At 38.9% G+C, this 16,120-nt stretch overlaps 1 protein-coding gene across 21 annotated transcripts in view; it reads right to left on the minus strand.

The window, feature by feature from the left end:
- Positions 1-16,120, minus strand: part of PTPN3 (protein tyrosine phosphatase non-receptor type 3) — a 753,142-nt gene that overhangs the window by 180,687 nt on the left and 556,335 nt on the right. For 20 of the 21 annotated variants that reach the window (XR_015878492.1, XR_015878493.1, XR_015878491.1 and 17 more), the window contains 2 exons: positions 7,153-7,214; positions 4,637-4,783 (listed from right to left, as the gene is read on the minus strand). Coding sequence is in view for 18 of the 21 variants with exons in the window: in XM_088473619.1 (XP_088329745.1) it covers positions 4,637-4,783; positions 7,153-7,214 (209 nt within the window). In the remaining 3 variants the exon portion in view is untranslated. Of the gene's footprint in view, positions 1-2,891; positions 3,542-4,632; positions 4,784-7,152; positions 7,215-16,120 lie in introns of those variants that run through there. The other variant, XM_088473617.1, reaches the window with a different exon arrangement.

Below are 16,120 nucleotides of genomic sequence, written 5' to 3' on the forward strand. Positions count from 1 at the left end.
TCATGCAGCTTGTCATTAAGATCGATAGGCAAAGCAAGGAATGGAAGATGGAGAAGGAAAAATGCCTGTCTATTACCCTTGTGCCACTATTCCATCTACTATGGAAGATCCAGTAACACCTATGCAACTCTGAGTATTCAGACTCCCTGCTAAAGAGAAGACCAGAAGGCAGACACTGTGACTATGCTGGAAGCAAAGGTCATCTTGTTCGTGACAAGTTCCTTTAAGTCGGAAAAAGACTTTAAATGCACATTTAGTCACTTCCAAAAACTCTTATTAATACCTGCTCAGAGCTCCTCCAACAAGCATATGGATAATATCTCCACCATCTTGGACAGTGAATCTATAGGGAATTTTCTGGATGTCAATTTTGCCCAGTCTCTTGGAATTCCTTTAATTGAATTAACCCCTGTAATTACTATCTGTGGTCTCGAAAGCAATGCACTCTTGAATAGCAAAATCAGCTCACAGTCTCCACCAGTCCATGTTTCCATTGGTGCTCTACATACAGAAACTTTGGTCTTCCACCTCATACATTGTCCTATTGTCTCTCTCATATTGGGCCATTCTTGGCTTAAACAACACAATCTGGTGATTAAATGGGAAAGTGGAGAAATTATTCAATGGGGTTCAAACTGTGCTGCTGGGTGTTTGTCTTTGCCGGTCTGGATACTGCAGAAGATTCAGGAAGGATTACATCCTCAGTATCACGGGTTTGCGTCTGTCTTTTCCAAGAGCAGAGCTGAGACTTTTCCCCTTCATCAAAGTTATGATTGTTCCATTGAACTAATGCCTGCCACCAGGGTGCCCAAGTTTCAGGAATGTACACCTTATACAACCTTGTATAAGGCATACATTCCTGAAACTAAAGTCATGGCTGATTATATCCAGAAAACTTTAAGCAAGGGCTTTATCAGGCCCTCTAAATTCCCAGTGGATATGAGATTTTTCTATATAGCTAAAAAGGATGGAAGCCTCCGACCCTGCATTGACTTAAGGGGCCTAATTAAAATCACGGTCAAAAACACATACCTCTTATCTCAGTATTATTTGAGCATCTCAGAGAGGCTACCATTTTCTCCAAGACTGATCTATGGGGAGCATATAATTTCAAGGATGGTGACAAATGGAATACAGAGCTTAATACCCAGTCAGAACATTATAAATATCTTTCTCATGCTCTTCGGCCTCTCCAAAGCACCTGCTGTCTTCCAAGACTTATTTAATTATGTCCTTTGTGAATTTCTGGGGAAAATCATTGTTTATTTGGACAACATATTGATCTAGACCCAGTCCATAGACCAGCTTTGAAACCATGTCAAGCTGGTTCTGAGGAAACTTTGTGAACATCATTTATTGCCAAGCTTGAGAAATTTGAGTTCAAAGTTGAAAAGGTTTCTTTCCTAGGATATATCATCACACCTAAGGGGTTCTCCATGGATCCTAGCAAACCGTTTTAACTGGAAACCACCTACATTCCTGAAAGCCATCCAAAGGTTCATTTTCTGTGCTGGCTGTTTCAATCACTGCCTTAACCAAAAAGGTAGCAGATACCTCTAACTGGTCCCTGCAAGCTATACAAGCTTTTGAAGCCTTTAAACAAGCTTTTCATTTTGGTTCCAGTTATTCAACATCTGAATTCTGACTTACCTTTTATCACTGATGTAGAGGCTTTAGAATTAGGTGTTGGGGGCTATTCTTTCCCAGATGGACCCAGGTGATAATAAGCTGCACCCCACTCAACAGTAAATCATCCTGAGACCATACATGTGTGGGGTTGCTTCTCAGCCAAGGGAGTGGGCTCACTCACAATTTTGCCTAAGAACACAGCCATGAATAAAGGGCCTGATTCAGAGCCACTCGTAAGCAGCAGCTCGTTCGCTCCGAGCGATGTTTGCCCAACTGCGCATGCGTACGGATCGTTATACGCATGCGCGAACCAGTCAGTGCGGTCGAAATTCATGTGCTCGCAAAATAGCGAATGCCTGCTAATTTGAGTGACAGAATGAGGCGTATGTGGGTGGTAACAGGGGAAGGTGCTTGAAAACGGGGAGTGGAAATCCGATCGCAGGCGTGCTTAAAGGTCAAAACGGGCGTTTTAAGGGAGTGCATAATTAATCCAGCAGCGTCATTGACATTGACCAAAATAGTGGTTGAAAAAACCAACCACAACAATAGTGAGCAGTTCATACGCTGGTCGATGTACTCGATTAATCTAATAAATAGCGGACATGACGTATGGTGCGAGCGGCCAGGGGGCGTATTTTTCAAATTTACGTTCGCATGTTTTGCTCGCTCGTTCAGACTTAGAGGCGTGAACAGACCGCAAAGTGCGAACGGTTCATTTGAATAGCCAACCCCTTTTTAGAAAACGAACGACCGCAAATAGCGAGAGGCTCTGAATGAGGGCCAAAGAACGGTACCAAAACATCCTCCAAGAGCAACTTTTCCCAACCACTCAAGAACAGTTTGGCGATGAACAATGCCTTTTCCAGCATGATAGAGCACCTTGTCATAAGGCAAACGTTATACCTAAGTGGCTCGGAGAACAAAACATCAAAATATTTAGTCCATGGCCAGGAAACTCCCCAGACCTTAATCCCATTGAGAACTTGTGGTCAATCCTCAAGAGGCGGGTGGACAAACAAAAACCCACAAATTCTGACAAACTTCAAGCATTGATTAGGCAAGAATGGGAAGCCATCAGTCAGTATGTGGCCCACAAGTGGATTGATAGCATGCCAGGGCGAATTGCAGAGGTCTTGTAAAAGAAGGATCAACACTGCAAATATTGACTCTTTGCATAAACTTAATATAATTGTCAATAAAAGCCTTTGACACTTATGAAATGCTTGTAATTTTACTTCAGTATACCATAGTAACATCTGACAAAAAAATCTAAAAACCACAGAAGCAGAAAACATTGTGAAAACCAATATTATTCTCAAAACTTTTGGCCATGGCTGTATATCTCTAAGCTTTACAACAACTGGGCAGAATACTTGCCACTAGCAGAATTCTCATATAACAATGCTCATCACTCTTCCACTAAAGTATCTCCATTAGTCTGTGTATTTGGATTACACCTCAGAGCCAATTAAATTTCCTGATTAATACCCAGTCATGTACCTTCAATGCCAAATATGGCTTTTCACCTCAGGGCCATTTGGAAGAAAGTGCACTTCACTCTCACCCCCACTAAGGCTTTTTTCGCTCAAAATTTTTTGCAGACAAACATCGGAGGTCTTGTATGTTTAAAGGTACATGACAAGGTATGGTAGTCCACTTGTAACATTAAACTGTGCCGACCTTCACAAACATTTAGGCCTAGGTACATTGGACTTTTTCAGATTATCAAACAGGTAAATTCAGTTGCCTTCCACCTTAGACTGCCAAAGTCCTTCCATTGCTCTCTACTAAAACCTGTACTGATTTCCAAGAAACTCAAGTTTTCACATCCTAGGAGACCATATCCAGTTCTGGTCCATTTCACCAGGAATATGTTGTGGAGAAGATCCTTAATTCCAAGTTTGTTCAAGGTCTACCTGGAAGACATTTGCATGCAGACAATCTTAAGAAGGCCTTCTTTAGGGAATGTCCAGATAAACCTGGATCTAGGGCTTCATTTACACCTCCTTAAAGAGGGTACTGTTATGACCTGCAGCTCATATTTCTGATGTGTCCTGGCCATCACTAGGCAACTGGGATACCACATCAGGCTGGCTGCATAATCTGATAAACCCGATGGTTGCTAGGCAACTAGAAACTTCAAGTGTGATTCTTGGTCACTGAGAAGACCTCTGATTGGCCCCTGCTCAGTTAAAAGGCAGTCAGTCTCACTGTGCCCTGCCAGTTTATACTCTGTCTGTGTTCCAGCCTCACTGTATTCTGGAATATTTCTACTATCTGTGTCACAGTGCATAACACTCCTGGTTTTTCTAGCCTGTACCTGGTTTGTTTACAACCCCGTCTCTGTGGCTATTATTTTTTTCTGTTCAGGCTCTGAGCAATGTTAACTCTGTTTACCTCTGCTGCATTTACCACCTGCAGGCTACTCCACCACTAGCCCTGCTCAGTAAATGTTTGTTTATATGATTGTCAGGTTGCCTCTGGACAGCCCTGTGATTTACCTTTTGTGACTCCACTACCATGGCTTGCTATTGAAGTCCTGCCTCAGTAAATGTTCTGTATTCTCACCTTCCAGCATATCCTGTGATCTCCTGATAATTGTATAAGCCCCTACTGTCTGGAAGGTTAAGACCTGGTTGCATCCTAAGTACCAGTGAGTATATCCTACTCTAAGGGAACAACGGATGGTTGTTATAGGCAGAATCCCTTCCTAGAGTTACTCTAGGGGTCTTATAAAAATTATTCAGGAGCATCCTAAGAGTTGGGGTGGAGATTGCTTAAACAGGCAAGTGTTTTAAAAAAATATCTGACTAACATTTAACATAACATTTAAAATGTAACTGGTAAATGATTAGAACAATCTTCAATCCACAGGTTTTCACATTTTTATAAATTATCTTGTCATGGTCATTTAATTGTGAAAGATCGTTCAAGACAAAGCCTGGCACAAATTGCCTCTGTCTGAACAAATTGCATTTTAAAGTGTAAAAAACGGAAATTAACCTACCCTTCCTCTTTCTGTTAATGTTGTCAACATGATTAAAATTGATAATCTGTTGTCCCAAACCATTTGCCAGAAATGAGCACATGTATGAGGTAGGGGTCCTTGAGTAGCAATATATTTGTTTACTATATTAGAGGATGTGATTTCCATCTGTAAAATAGAAAATCAAATAAAGAAACATGTGACTGTTCAATTATACATCATACAATGCACCCCTGAGGAGTGATTGTTACCAGTTTAACATTGGTTAATTTTCTTTATATACCCAAGAGGAAAGGTACTGTAGTAGGTAAGACAATAGTGGGGTGTGCACAGACAATCCAGCAAAAACATAGCAAACATAAAATGGTAATTTATATGTAAAATAATTCAATGTTTTAATATAACATTTAGAATATATCTAAACACCTGATTCAATATGGATCATAACTGTGACCACAAAAGTGACTATGCATGCAGACCCACTGCAAAGATATGCTAATGATTGCAATTGCAATGCCATATGCAACCTAACATAAGGACACAAAACCATCGGTAACAGCAAGTACAATCGCAGCCTCATGTACACTTGCACAAGATCTGACCTTACTCATGAATTGCTAACCTCATCACATGCAGTGAAAGCACAAGCTACATATGGCATCGCAGTAGCTAATTTATGCATGTCCCTGCAATGGCTTTCAAACGCACTGGAACGCCTGCATTTCGCCAACCACCTTCCTGTCACCACCCCCAAATGGTACTTCCTATCAATCACTCTGCGATGGGTCTGCGTAGTCACTTCGATTGCAACCTCGATCGCAGTGGAGTGTGATGCATATGCATGTGCAGAATGCAACAATCGACTGATTGCGTGCAGAATTGCAGTTGTGATCGGTAATGAATCAGGTTTTAAGTCTTATTTGTGACTTTTGTATTGCTGAAACTGCAGCTTATAATTTTTCACCAAGTTTAAAAAAAAGTATTTAATTCATACTGTAGTTAACAATAACAATGTTTTTGAAAATTGTGGTTATGGTAATATTTTGATAGGGCATCAGCAGAAGAGTATCACTGTCTGTATTTATGTAGAAGTCACCTGCATGCACTGAAACATATACTAATACGCTATGGGCCCCAATTCTAAGTTGGGAGTAAAACAAAAAAAACTATGTAACTATGCATTTCTAAAATATGCATAGTTGACAATACCATTCCATTAAGTATTTTCACTGTTATCTTGTAAATAGTGCAGTTACAATTCCATCCCATGTTTTCCTTATATTTACTTATGCTTCATGGCCCGTATTCTGAGTCAGAAGCAAGTGGAAATACGGATGGCCCTCAAAAAAATCTGAAAACTGCTCATGTGTCATAAAAAGCAATTGCCAACTGAGCATTCGATGCACCATGTATAAACACAGATTGAGATTGCAAGAGTGGATGGAATGATCTGTCTGTTGATGGATCACTCCGCAAAATGGGCATTTCTGGGCAGAGACAATGCATGGAAATGATCCATCTTATTGGAGTGTCGTGGTCATTTAAGCTCATTTGTAGCATATGGGCAGAGTTGGGACAGAGTGATGTAAGCATTGTAAGCTGAGGGTCTGATTCAGAGATGTACACTAATATTTAGACAGTTGACCAATTCTGCTGGATTTGAGGATTACTTTCCAAAATGATAAACGGTCAGGGACCGCTTGGGGGAGGTGACAGTGAGGTGTGGCACAAAATGCAGGTGTGTTCCAGTCATTTTTGTGGGTGTGTAGTAGCCTGTGTCTGTGATCCCGTACCACAGGGCTACTCAATGACATAACCACAATGCTACTCAGATGGCCATTTATCATGTGATCTGTCATGGCGGCTGTGTATTTGTATGCACTTGTTTGGATCTGCTAAACAGCTGGTGGGCATCTCAATGCATTTCCAACCAGCTATGCATTAGCATATTTTAGCACAGCTGCTGCATGTGGAAATGTATTACAGCACATCTCTGAATGAGGCCCCCAATTCCATGCTCATTAGTATCATGTGGGTGGAGATGGGACAGATCTTTTTCAACCAGCATGGAGTGGGTGCATGTCCCGATTCTACTAATGATGTCTGCTAATAGGTAAACAGTGGAAGAGCCAGCCTTGCACATGCAAACTCAGATACTCTGCATATGTTTCTGACTTACAATCAGCCTCCATATCTTTATTTTTTTAATGTTGCTTTGATCAATCAATATTTGTCAGACTTTATCACCATCAGATGTAAAAGATAAACAACATGGGGTGAGTAGTGTACAGTAGTATTTTTTTTAGTAATAAAATAATTAAAATGTAGCAAATAAGGCCTTGAGTATTGCATGTTATAAGAATGGTGATACTTAAAATATGCATCCAATAGGTACAGTATATTGCCAACAGCAAAAGCATATTTTAATGAAGAGGGCAAGCAATTTCACATTTATTTTTTTAATACAAAATACGAACATAAACTTTATGTCTGCAGCCACCTCTATCATTATTTTGCAAGTACTTTTATATACTTACATTCACATAGCTTGCATTAATGTAGTCTTCACTTCCATGTAAAACTACTCGAGTTGTGTCATCTACAGATCAAATGAAAGAAAAAAATAAAAACTAAAATTGATTTACTAAAGTCATGCTATTGCTCACAAATGCAAGATGAGAGGCTAATGGCTACAAATACACACTATCATTTTTGTTTGTATTAAATACTGACCATTTGTCAGATCTTTGAAGAATTAAGATATTAATAATGTATCCAAGACAGCATCAACCAGTGAAGCTACATAGGAAAACATTTGCAGCATTATGCAATTTGAAATATTATGAAGGTACACTAGTAAAACATTTAAGAAAAAAAAAACTTCTTAACAAAGGAAACCAGATAAACTATCAATTTAATCCTGTTTTGTTATTAAAAATTTGATGAAATTCTCCATCAACTCTTCTGAGACAGCAGACTGCCTTGCTCGTTTCAACAAAATAACAACAGATTAAAATCATGATAATTCCTTTTCCTTAACATATATACGATAGCAGTACTAAAAATAAGATAAATGCATTCAAATAGTTAGAGACAAGTAGTTGAAAATATATCCTTTTTGATGGCATTCATTGGATCTTCTCTTCCCCAGTGTCTTCGAGTTACTTTACAAGGTGTCTCAAAATTATGGCATCCAGTTGACTTGTCAATATTCAGAATGTTAACAGGTTCTGGATGTCAACAGTCAGAATGTTGACATGGTCATTAGGTCGACAATCAATACGTAGACATGCATTTACTGTAGGATGACAAGGTTAAAATCTCGAACCTTGATTTTTAGGGTTAGGGTTATATAAACTATGTAGTATTTTGACATTTTGGTGTTGCCATATTAAATGTGGGCCTTTCTGAATGTGTTAATATTTTAAACATGTCTATCCTAATACATGTCTACATATTGAGTGTCAACCTAATGACCTAGCTGTCGACAAGCCATACCACACCCCAAACTTATATACATACTGAAACAACATGGGTGAAAAACGTAGGATGACATTAAATATATTAAAAAATTTAATTATTGGTGACTATAATCCACAATTTTCACTGTGATTTACTCAACACTTTATGCTGCATATTCAAAGATTTATTTAAGTGGCAGTGTGGAGAACATGTTTCTTCAGAGAGTCAGTGGAGGATACCATATATCCAACTGATAGTGACTAGAGAATGTATGAATAACCATCCATCCTGTTGCCTTGCAAAACTCTGTCACTGAGGCCTTCTATTTCAAATAAATGGCCACTGCAGTACATTGAGCATTTGGTATTTCTGGGACATTATGGTATGACCATTTTTCTTGCATGTTTGAGAGGGGCCTGACCTTTCTAAGCTTCAGTCAGAATCTCAAATGGCTGTTCTGCAATTTTTAAGACCTTTCATCCTGGATAAATACAATAATGATTGCTCTCACAAAATGCAGTTTCTTCTCTTTTCCATTCATTGGTTGTTGAGCAAAGGATGGTACCAGAATCTCCTGGTTATTATATAATGTTGATACAACATTTGATAGGAAAGTTGGATTTACTCTCAGGACCTTCAAATATCTTTAAAAAGGGTTCTTGGCACCATAGCACCTGTACCTCTCTTCTGGCAGAAGTAATTGCCACTTGGGTAACTACTTTAATATCATACATCTCAGAGGAAATTCAAGCATATGGATGGGTTCATTAGTACTTTATGTACTAAATTGAGGTCTATGAAGCCACAAATGATCTGAGGGATGGAAAAATTATTTTCACTGCTTAAGAAATATGCAGTGCTGACACCTGTAAATTGAGTGTGTATAAAACAAGTCCCATTCAGGGTCCATATGTAGAAAATTAAGGATGTTTGGAAGGGATGTAGTTATGAGACCAGTGGCCATGATGCCGCCGTTCTCAATACCAACAGGGAAATCCCGACAAGGGACTTAAGATAGGCATCGAAATACCAATGCCTATCTTTTTTTTTTTTAGATTTTATTTTCTGTTATAAATTTTTTTATTTTATTAATAACAACAAAAATATTTATAAATTGTACAATAAATTTGCATAGGTTGTTCAATACAACATATGTCGACAGAAAAAGTATAGAAAATACATTCAAAAACAGTAATATTCTCATAAATGTTTTGAACTTTTGAAAGATGAAAAAATAATTTCTCGTCTTATAGTTTTCCCATCTGAGATAAACCTTGTCAATAAAAAACCTAATCAAAGTTAGACCAAAAAAAATAAAAATTTGCCCAATACCCTTGTCCACCTCCCCCCACCATCCTGGTCCATGATGCAACAACAAATATCATACTAATATCATCATTCCTAAGTAAGTACCATTTCATAGTTTCGAATAATCAGAGGTTTGGGTGTCAGAATCAAGTGAAGCAGTATAAATTCCTAATTTCCTGTGGAATTGGACTGCACCTCTCTCAATATCTTCTCCTGTCTAGATAAATTAGTTGTAATAGGGTAGTTTTCACCGCCGAGAGAAAAGTTGCGATTATCAAAATTCCTCAAAACAATTTTCTTTGCTATTGTAACTGTCACTGTCAAAAAAGGGATAAGTTTGTTCCCTCTGCCCTGGAGATCCCAGTTAATAAAGCTGGCACCCAACATCGCCAAAGGGTCCCGAAGTTTGATGTAGTTTACAAACCTTATTAATAAAACACATGACCTTCCCCCAGAACTTTCTTATCTTTCCACACTCCCAAATATTATGAAAGAAGGTTGAGTAAGAATGTTTACATTTTAAACATGTCCCTAATTCCCCGGGAACTATATGACGCCTCTGTACTGGTGCTATATACGTTTGGTGAACTGTTTTCAAATGAACCTCCTGTAACAAGGCTGAATGTAAAATTCTAATAGATTTTTCCATGTGTGTTAACAGAACTGAGGGAGATGTAATTTGTGGGATATCTTTCCTCCAATTCTCGACAGTAGAAGACCAAACCTTTTCTAAAGTCATGGGAAGTAAATCTACAGAAAGATATTTAGGTTTATAAGATAAAGTAGTGCTTCTTGTAATTAATGACTGTAGACAGCCTACACTATCAACAGAAATCATTGCAGGCAATAAAGACTGCGCATTGTGCATGACTTGTAAATACATCCTTAACTGGTAAAGAAAATTGATTGCTAAGCATCTGAAAGGTAAGAATTATGCCTCCTGCATCATAAATATATTTAATTGATGCTATTCCCTTCACTCTCCACTGGGAAAAACCTACATTGTCTATGCCCAGCTGACAGGCTAGGTTACCCAAAATGTGATCTATTTAGAGACTGTATATCTACGGTGAAGTTTAGTATTAATAGCCTTCCAATAACATAAGTATCTATAAACAATATATTGGACACTGCACAATTTGGTAATTCCTTATGAGGAGACTGACGCCTACCTTAATCTAGATGCCGGAATGCCAGCCTGAATGAGGTTAGTCCGGGGCGCCATTAGCATTAGCCATGGGGAGGGGGAAGGTTCATTTTAGGGAGCATAGCAGTGTTAGGGATAGGTTTTGGTGGAGATGTTAGGGTTAGGCACCCTTAGTGGGGAGGGTTAGGCACCACTCGGGGGGTTAGGATTAGGCACTAAGGGAGAGGGTTAAGTTTAGGTATGAAGGGGACAGGATTAGGTTTAGGCACTAAAAGGGAGGGTTAGGGTGCAGGATGGGTAAGGGTTAGGTTACAATGGAGGGTTAGAGGGAGGAAGGAGGGAGGGTAAGTATACTTACCCGACTCCTGTTGGGATACCAACCAATGGGATGCCACTGTCAGTTTTATGACAGGAGGCATCCTGACAGCCGGCATTACATACCCATTCTGTTTGGAATAGTAGCTTTGTTTGAATACACACCATGAAACAAACCATTTTTAAACTCTGTAATAAACTCTAAAATTATTATTTTTTTCTTGCTTGCAAGAGAGCACTAACTAATGACCCTAATACTCAGTTTACATCTGACAAGTTATTATTCAATTTCCATGTCATGTAATGCAGCTGTTGTAATTTTGGTTGAAGTATTGGACCCTGGCACAATAAACCTGGACAAGGCAGTAGAGGACATGGTTCTTGCTAAAGCATCTCCCAGAATACTGGGACCATGAATGCCATGACCAAAATTGAAAATTGCATTTACTTTTCTCTCTTTCTGGTTTTCTCATAATGTGAGAGATGAGAGCAAACAGAAGAAAATTAACAGGCTACTGTAAATTTGCATAGGATTGACAGTGCATCAACTCCTCCGGTTCCTTGGATCTTGTGGCAAGCAAAAAATAATTAAAACATAAAATTTATTAGAAATGCATTAAAATAAAGAGTCTTATAAGACATGGAACTTTAAAACAAAATAAAATAAGTATCAGAAGGGTAGACTTCACCTTATGTAGATGATAATTATCAGCTAATCAGTTAAGGACAATAAGAAAAATTATTATATACGGGAAAAAAAATCCCTGAGTAACTAAAAGAATAATGTCAGGAAATTACCCTAAATTTGCACAACAACATCATAAATATCCAATAAAAGTCAATAGATACTGTACACATTACAAAGGTGAAGTATGGAACATAGGAAGATATAGCAAATTAAAATTTCCTTTCAAAAATTCCAATAATGTGGTAAATAAATAAAGTCCTCAAAACAACTATAATGTGTCAAGAAAAAAATAAATTGAAATGCAAAGAACAGTGATACATTTTTGGTCATGGATTCCTTTAAGAATCAATAATCAACTATTAATTAATTAATTCAATCCCCTAATAATAGTTCAAAAGTATAATATTATGTCAAAACATAATTAAACAGATACATAAGCACAAAAAATGTCAGATGACCAATATTCAAGAATAGTTTTTTCATGGATATAATACTGCAATTATGATGGAAATATTGGTCACAGTAAATAGATTTAGTTGATGAGACTCCAAAAAAGATGCAACATTGCTAAATCTTCACATATTTTAAAGTTCCATGTCTTATAAGACCCTTTCTTTTAATGCATTTCTAATAAACATTATCTTTTAATTATTTTTCAAAACATAGGAGTGCCCCCAACACAGTTTTTTCGTCCCTTGTTGAGCAATATAAGAGGGCTGATTGAAAGTAATGTTTTCTGTCCCATAGGTAGACATGGCAATGCTATGTTTGTTATTGTGAAGCTTATACATCGTGCAGTTGGAGTGTGCTGTAGTCTTCTTTGTTTGGTCACAGCAAGTGGAAGATCTTCGAAACAATTAGCCACGCTGCAGTATTTCGGTGGTGGAAGCACTTAAAAGAGGGTAATACGTGAGTGACTAACAAAATCAATTCTCTGAAACCATCCACTGTGATTACAGATGTCAATATTGCCAAAGTTGTGGAGATGTTGCAAAATGCCAGAATGGTAACTTTAAGCGAAATTTCAGCTTCACTTGGCATCTCATTTGAATAGGATAAGCATATTGTGACAAAGTAACTGAAAATGCATAGCGTGTGTGCCAGGGGGGTACCCAGAAATGTCTCAGAAGAGCAGATGCGATGACAACTTGAATCGTGCAAGTACACCATTCGACTGCCAGAGACGATACCCAATTTCCTGACATTGATTGTTATGTGTGATGAATCGTGGATTTGTCATTATGAACCGGAATCAAAACAGTCGAGTGTATGGGAAAACGCAAATTCGCCTCCACCAAAAAAATTGTATGATCCTACAGCACTGTGTTCCCCGTGTACAGATAATTAATGATGACTACTATGCAAATGTCCTGAAAATCCATTTGCGTGGAGCCTTGATGAAGAAAAGACCACATTTGTTGAAGAAACAGTGGTCTTTGCTCCAAATCAATGTCTGACCACATGTTGCTGCTGTTGCATTGGCAGCACTGACTGAAATAGAAAAGCAATGGAACACCTTCCATATAGCCCAGACTTAGCACCCTGTGATTTCTGGGCATTCCCAACCCTGAAATACAACTGCGTGGAAAGTTCTCAACAGATGATGAAGTGAAAAATGCCACAGCTGCAACAGTAAAAGCGATGTCACAAAACAGACTACTGCATGTCTTTGAATTGTTGTTGAAATGCTACAAAAAATGTATTGAATGTTAAGGATGCTACTTTGAAAAAGAAAAATGTTCAGATCCTGTGGAGTCATCTGATTCTGAATAAAAAAATCAGTCTCATTACTTTTAAATCAGCCCTCATATTTACTCTCAGGGGAGCACCCCCACGCCCAGATTAATACATAACCAGGGGCGCCGAGAAGGGGGGGTAGCGGGTACAAATTACCTGGGCTTCCCGGCCGCCCCCTTCCTCACAGCAGCTGAGCACACAGCATGCAACTTCTCCTATGGGGATACATACAGTACATCTTGTCTACTGAATGTTGACAAACAGTATGTGGACACAGACATCGGGAGATCTGTAAAATGGTTAATCAGCATGTATTGCCTGCTTAGTTAAGCAATAAACTGTCTTAGTTTTGCATAGAAATAGTCACTACACACTGAATTGTGTAGTGACAATTCAGTGTGTAGTGACTGAATTAGCAACAAAGTGTCTTTATTACTCTGATCCAGAAAGTCTCTGACCTCAATATTATAACTGGAAAGTTTGCTTGCTCAAAATAATGTTAAGTGTCCTATCCATTAGCAGATGTTTTTTCTGAAAGATAAAAGACAAAAGATATCTATTGAAAATTCCTGTGGCTGTGCTGAAAGATATCTGTCATGTACATGACAGACTTTGGCAAAAGACGAAAGATGAAAGATATTGCATGACATCATTCTGGGAGTGGATTATTTTTAATGATTGTTTGAATATTCATTAAACGATTTCTTTTTTTTTTTTAAGGGATGGATGGTGCTCTAAATTCCTGATTACCTATTTAAAACTCAGCTTTTATTCTTTGTTGCTGGTTAGGTCGGGTGTATACCTTTCTGAGTGTCGTTTCAAAGATAAATTGCGGCTTTGATTTTTGTCGTGCCATTAATTAAACAGTGTACTGTACTCTCTTGTAATCATGGATCACTACCATTACCGTGTCAGGACAGCATATTTCGCCGCTGTGCTGTTTTCTGATCATGAGAGGTCCGTGAGAAGAAGAGTACATTCCTGCTGGATGAGGGAGTGGATGTTGCAGAGGAATTTCCTCTCGCACATGCCACTTCTTCAGGAAATACCTGGCATTTAGGTCTGATCTGGGAGGTCGAACAGTGTACCGGCCAGATCAGACCCGGCGCCGATCCAGCATATTCCTGAGTCGGCACTGTTGATGTCATCTCCAAGCGCTACATAAGCCAGCCAATTGTCCGGCTTGAGGCACTATGCAGGTCTTCTAGACCCACATTGCGATGTTTACACTACAGGGTGGCATGTGAACAACCCCTGGCCAACCCTGCAGTTTACCCTGGATGGATCACCGGGTCCATGGACCTGGCTGGTTCCATTACACCGCCACAAATCTCGGGTTGATGTGCATCAACCCTGGATTTTTGACACAGTGTAAAAGGGTTATAAGTACTTACCTTGTTGCTAATAATGTCCATCGTAGTTCTGCCATTGTAGTTAACATAGGTGTCCAAGTAAAGACACCTATGTTAATTCAACGAGGCCCTTCTCCAGTTGTGATCCATATAGATAAATCTTGTAGAATTGCCTAGAAAAAACAACTTGATTAGCACAACACAATTTACCAATACTAAACATGTTAATAAACAAAATTTACCAATATTTAAAAAAATAAATAAAAACGCAACAACTGTTTATTTCATTTACTTTTTTTACTTCTGATGAAGTATAAAGTATGGATGGGATTCATCCCTTGTTACCAGGCCAATGAGTGCCGGACTACTCAAACAGAAAAAGAATCAGGCACATAACAATCTTGTGAAATACAGTTGAGGCCTTAGAAAAAAATACTGACGTGTAAAGGGGAATAAACAAAACTCCAAAACAGTGTTTTTTGAGTGAAATAAGTAACTACATGACACAACGTTTGGGCAGCAAGTGTGATGAAGTCCATTTGCCCAAGTCATGGCAACATGACCAAACTCATGGTCGTTCTTGAAAAAAACCCAATGACAAAAGGTCTTACTAATTAAAAAAACACTTTAAAAACCGAATATGAAAAAAAAAAACTAATTAAAAAATTCCTCGTCAGCCTGGAGGGTAGCTTGTGCACTCATCCATGATGTGTGCACACTACTCATCGATGTACTGGGACAGGGAGATTATGGCGCTGGGCTACGCGATGCAGCATACGGTAGGGGATTTGACGGAGGAGGCATTGGTGTTGGATACGCCGGTCCATAATGTGGGATGGGGAGATTGCAAGAGGCTGATGGGGTGGGTGGAGGTCTAATGTATGACCCTACATCCGTATGCTCTTCCAATTTTTCTTGGTGAACATGGATAATAGTGTGATACATTATCCTTTTGAAATGGATTTGCTGACTCGGAGTCATCTTATCCATTTCGTGGCTGACATTGTTACCAAAAGATTGATTTGCACTCGGGGGATTCCTCAAAACCTCCTCCGCGTGTTGTATAAATTGGGCAGTCCTTGATGGTCCAGAGGCTGGAGTCTTCATAGCCGGCCTTCGTCTCTTCCTCCCGGGAGGATTTGCAGAGGAAGATGCAGACTCGGCCGGCCTCTCATCATCTGACTCCAAAACCTCTGTGGGCTCGCTGAAGGGAGGTTCAGGATGAACATCGATAACTTCAACCTTGAAAAAAAAAAATAATAATAATATACATTTACTAAAACAATAATACTTACCATTAAGTGATCTGGAAATTAAGGAAGCCCTGGAAAAGGTAAAAATTCTGACACACAATCAATAAACTTTTTTTTTTAAGGTAGGCAATAGACTTTACCTAATCCAAATTGTATAACATTTTTAATGGCTTACCTCATCCTGACTCTCCAACTCTTCTTCGAGGTCCTCCTCCTCCTCGACCCTTGGCTCCAGCGAACACC

This window comes from Taudactylus pleione, unplaced genomic scaffold (genome assembly GCF_031769625.1).
Source record: "Taudactylus pleione unplaced genomic scaffold, aTauple2 ptg000137l, whole genome shotgun sequence".
Taxonomy (NCBI): Eukaryota; Metazoa; Chordata; class Amphibia; order Anura; family Myobatrachidae; genus Taudactylus; species Taudactylus pleione.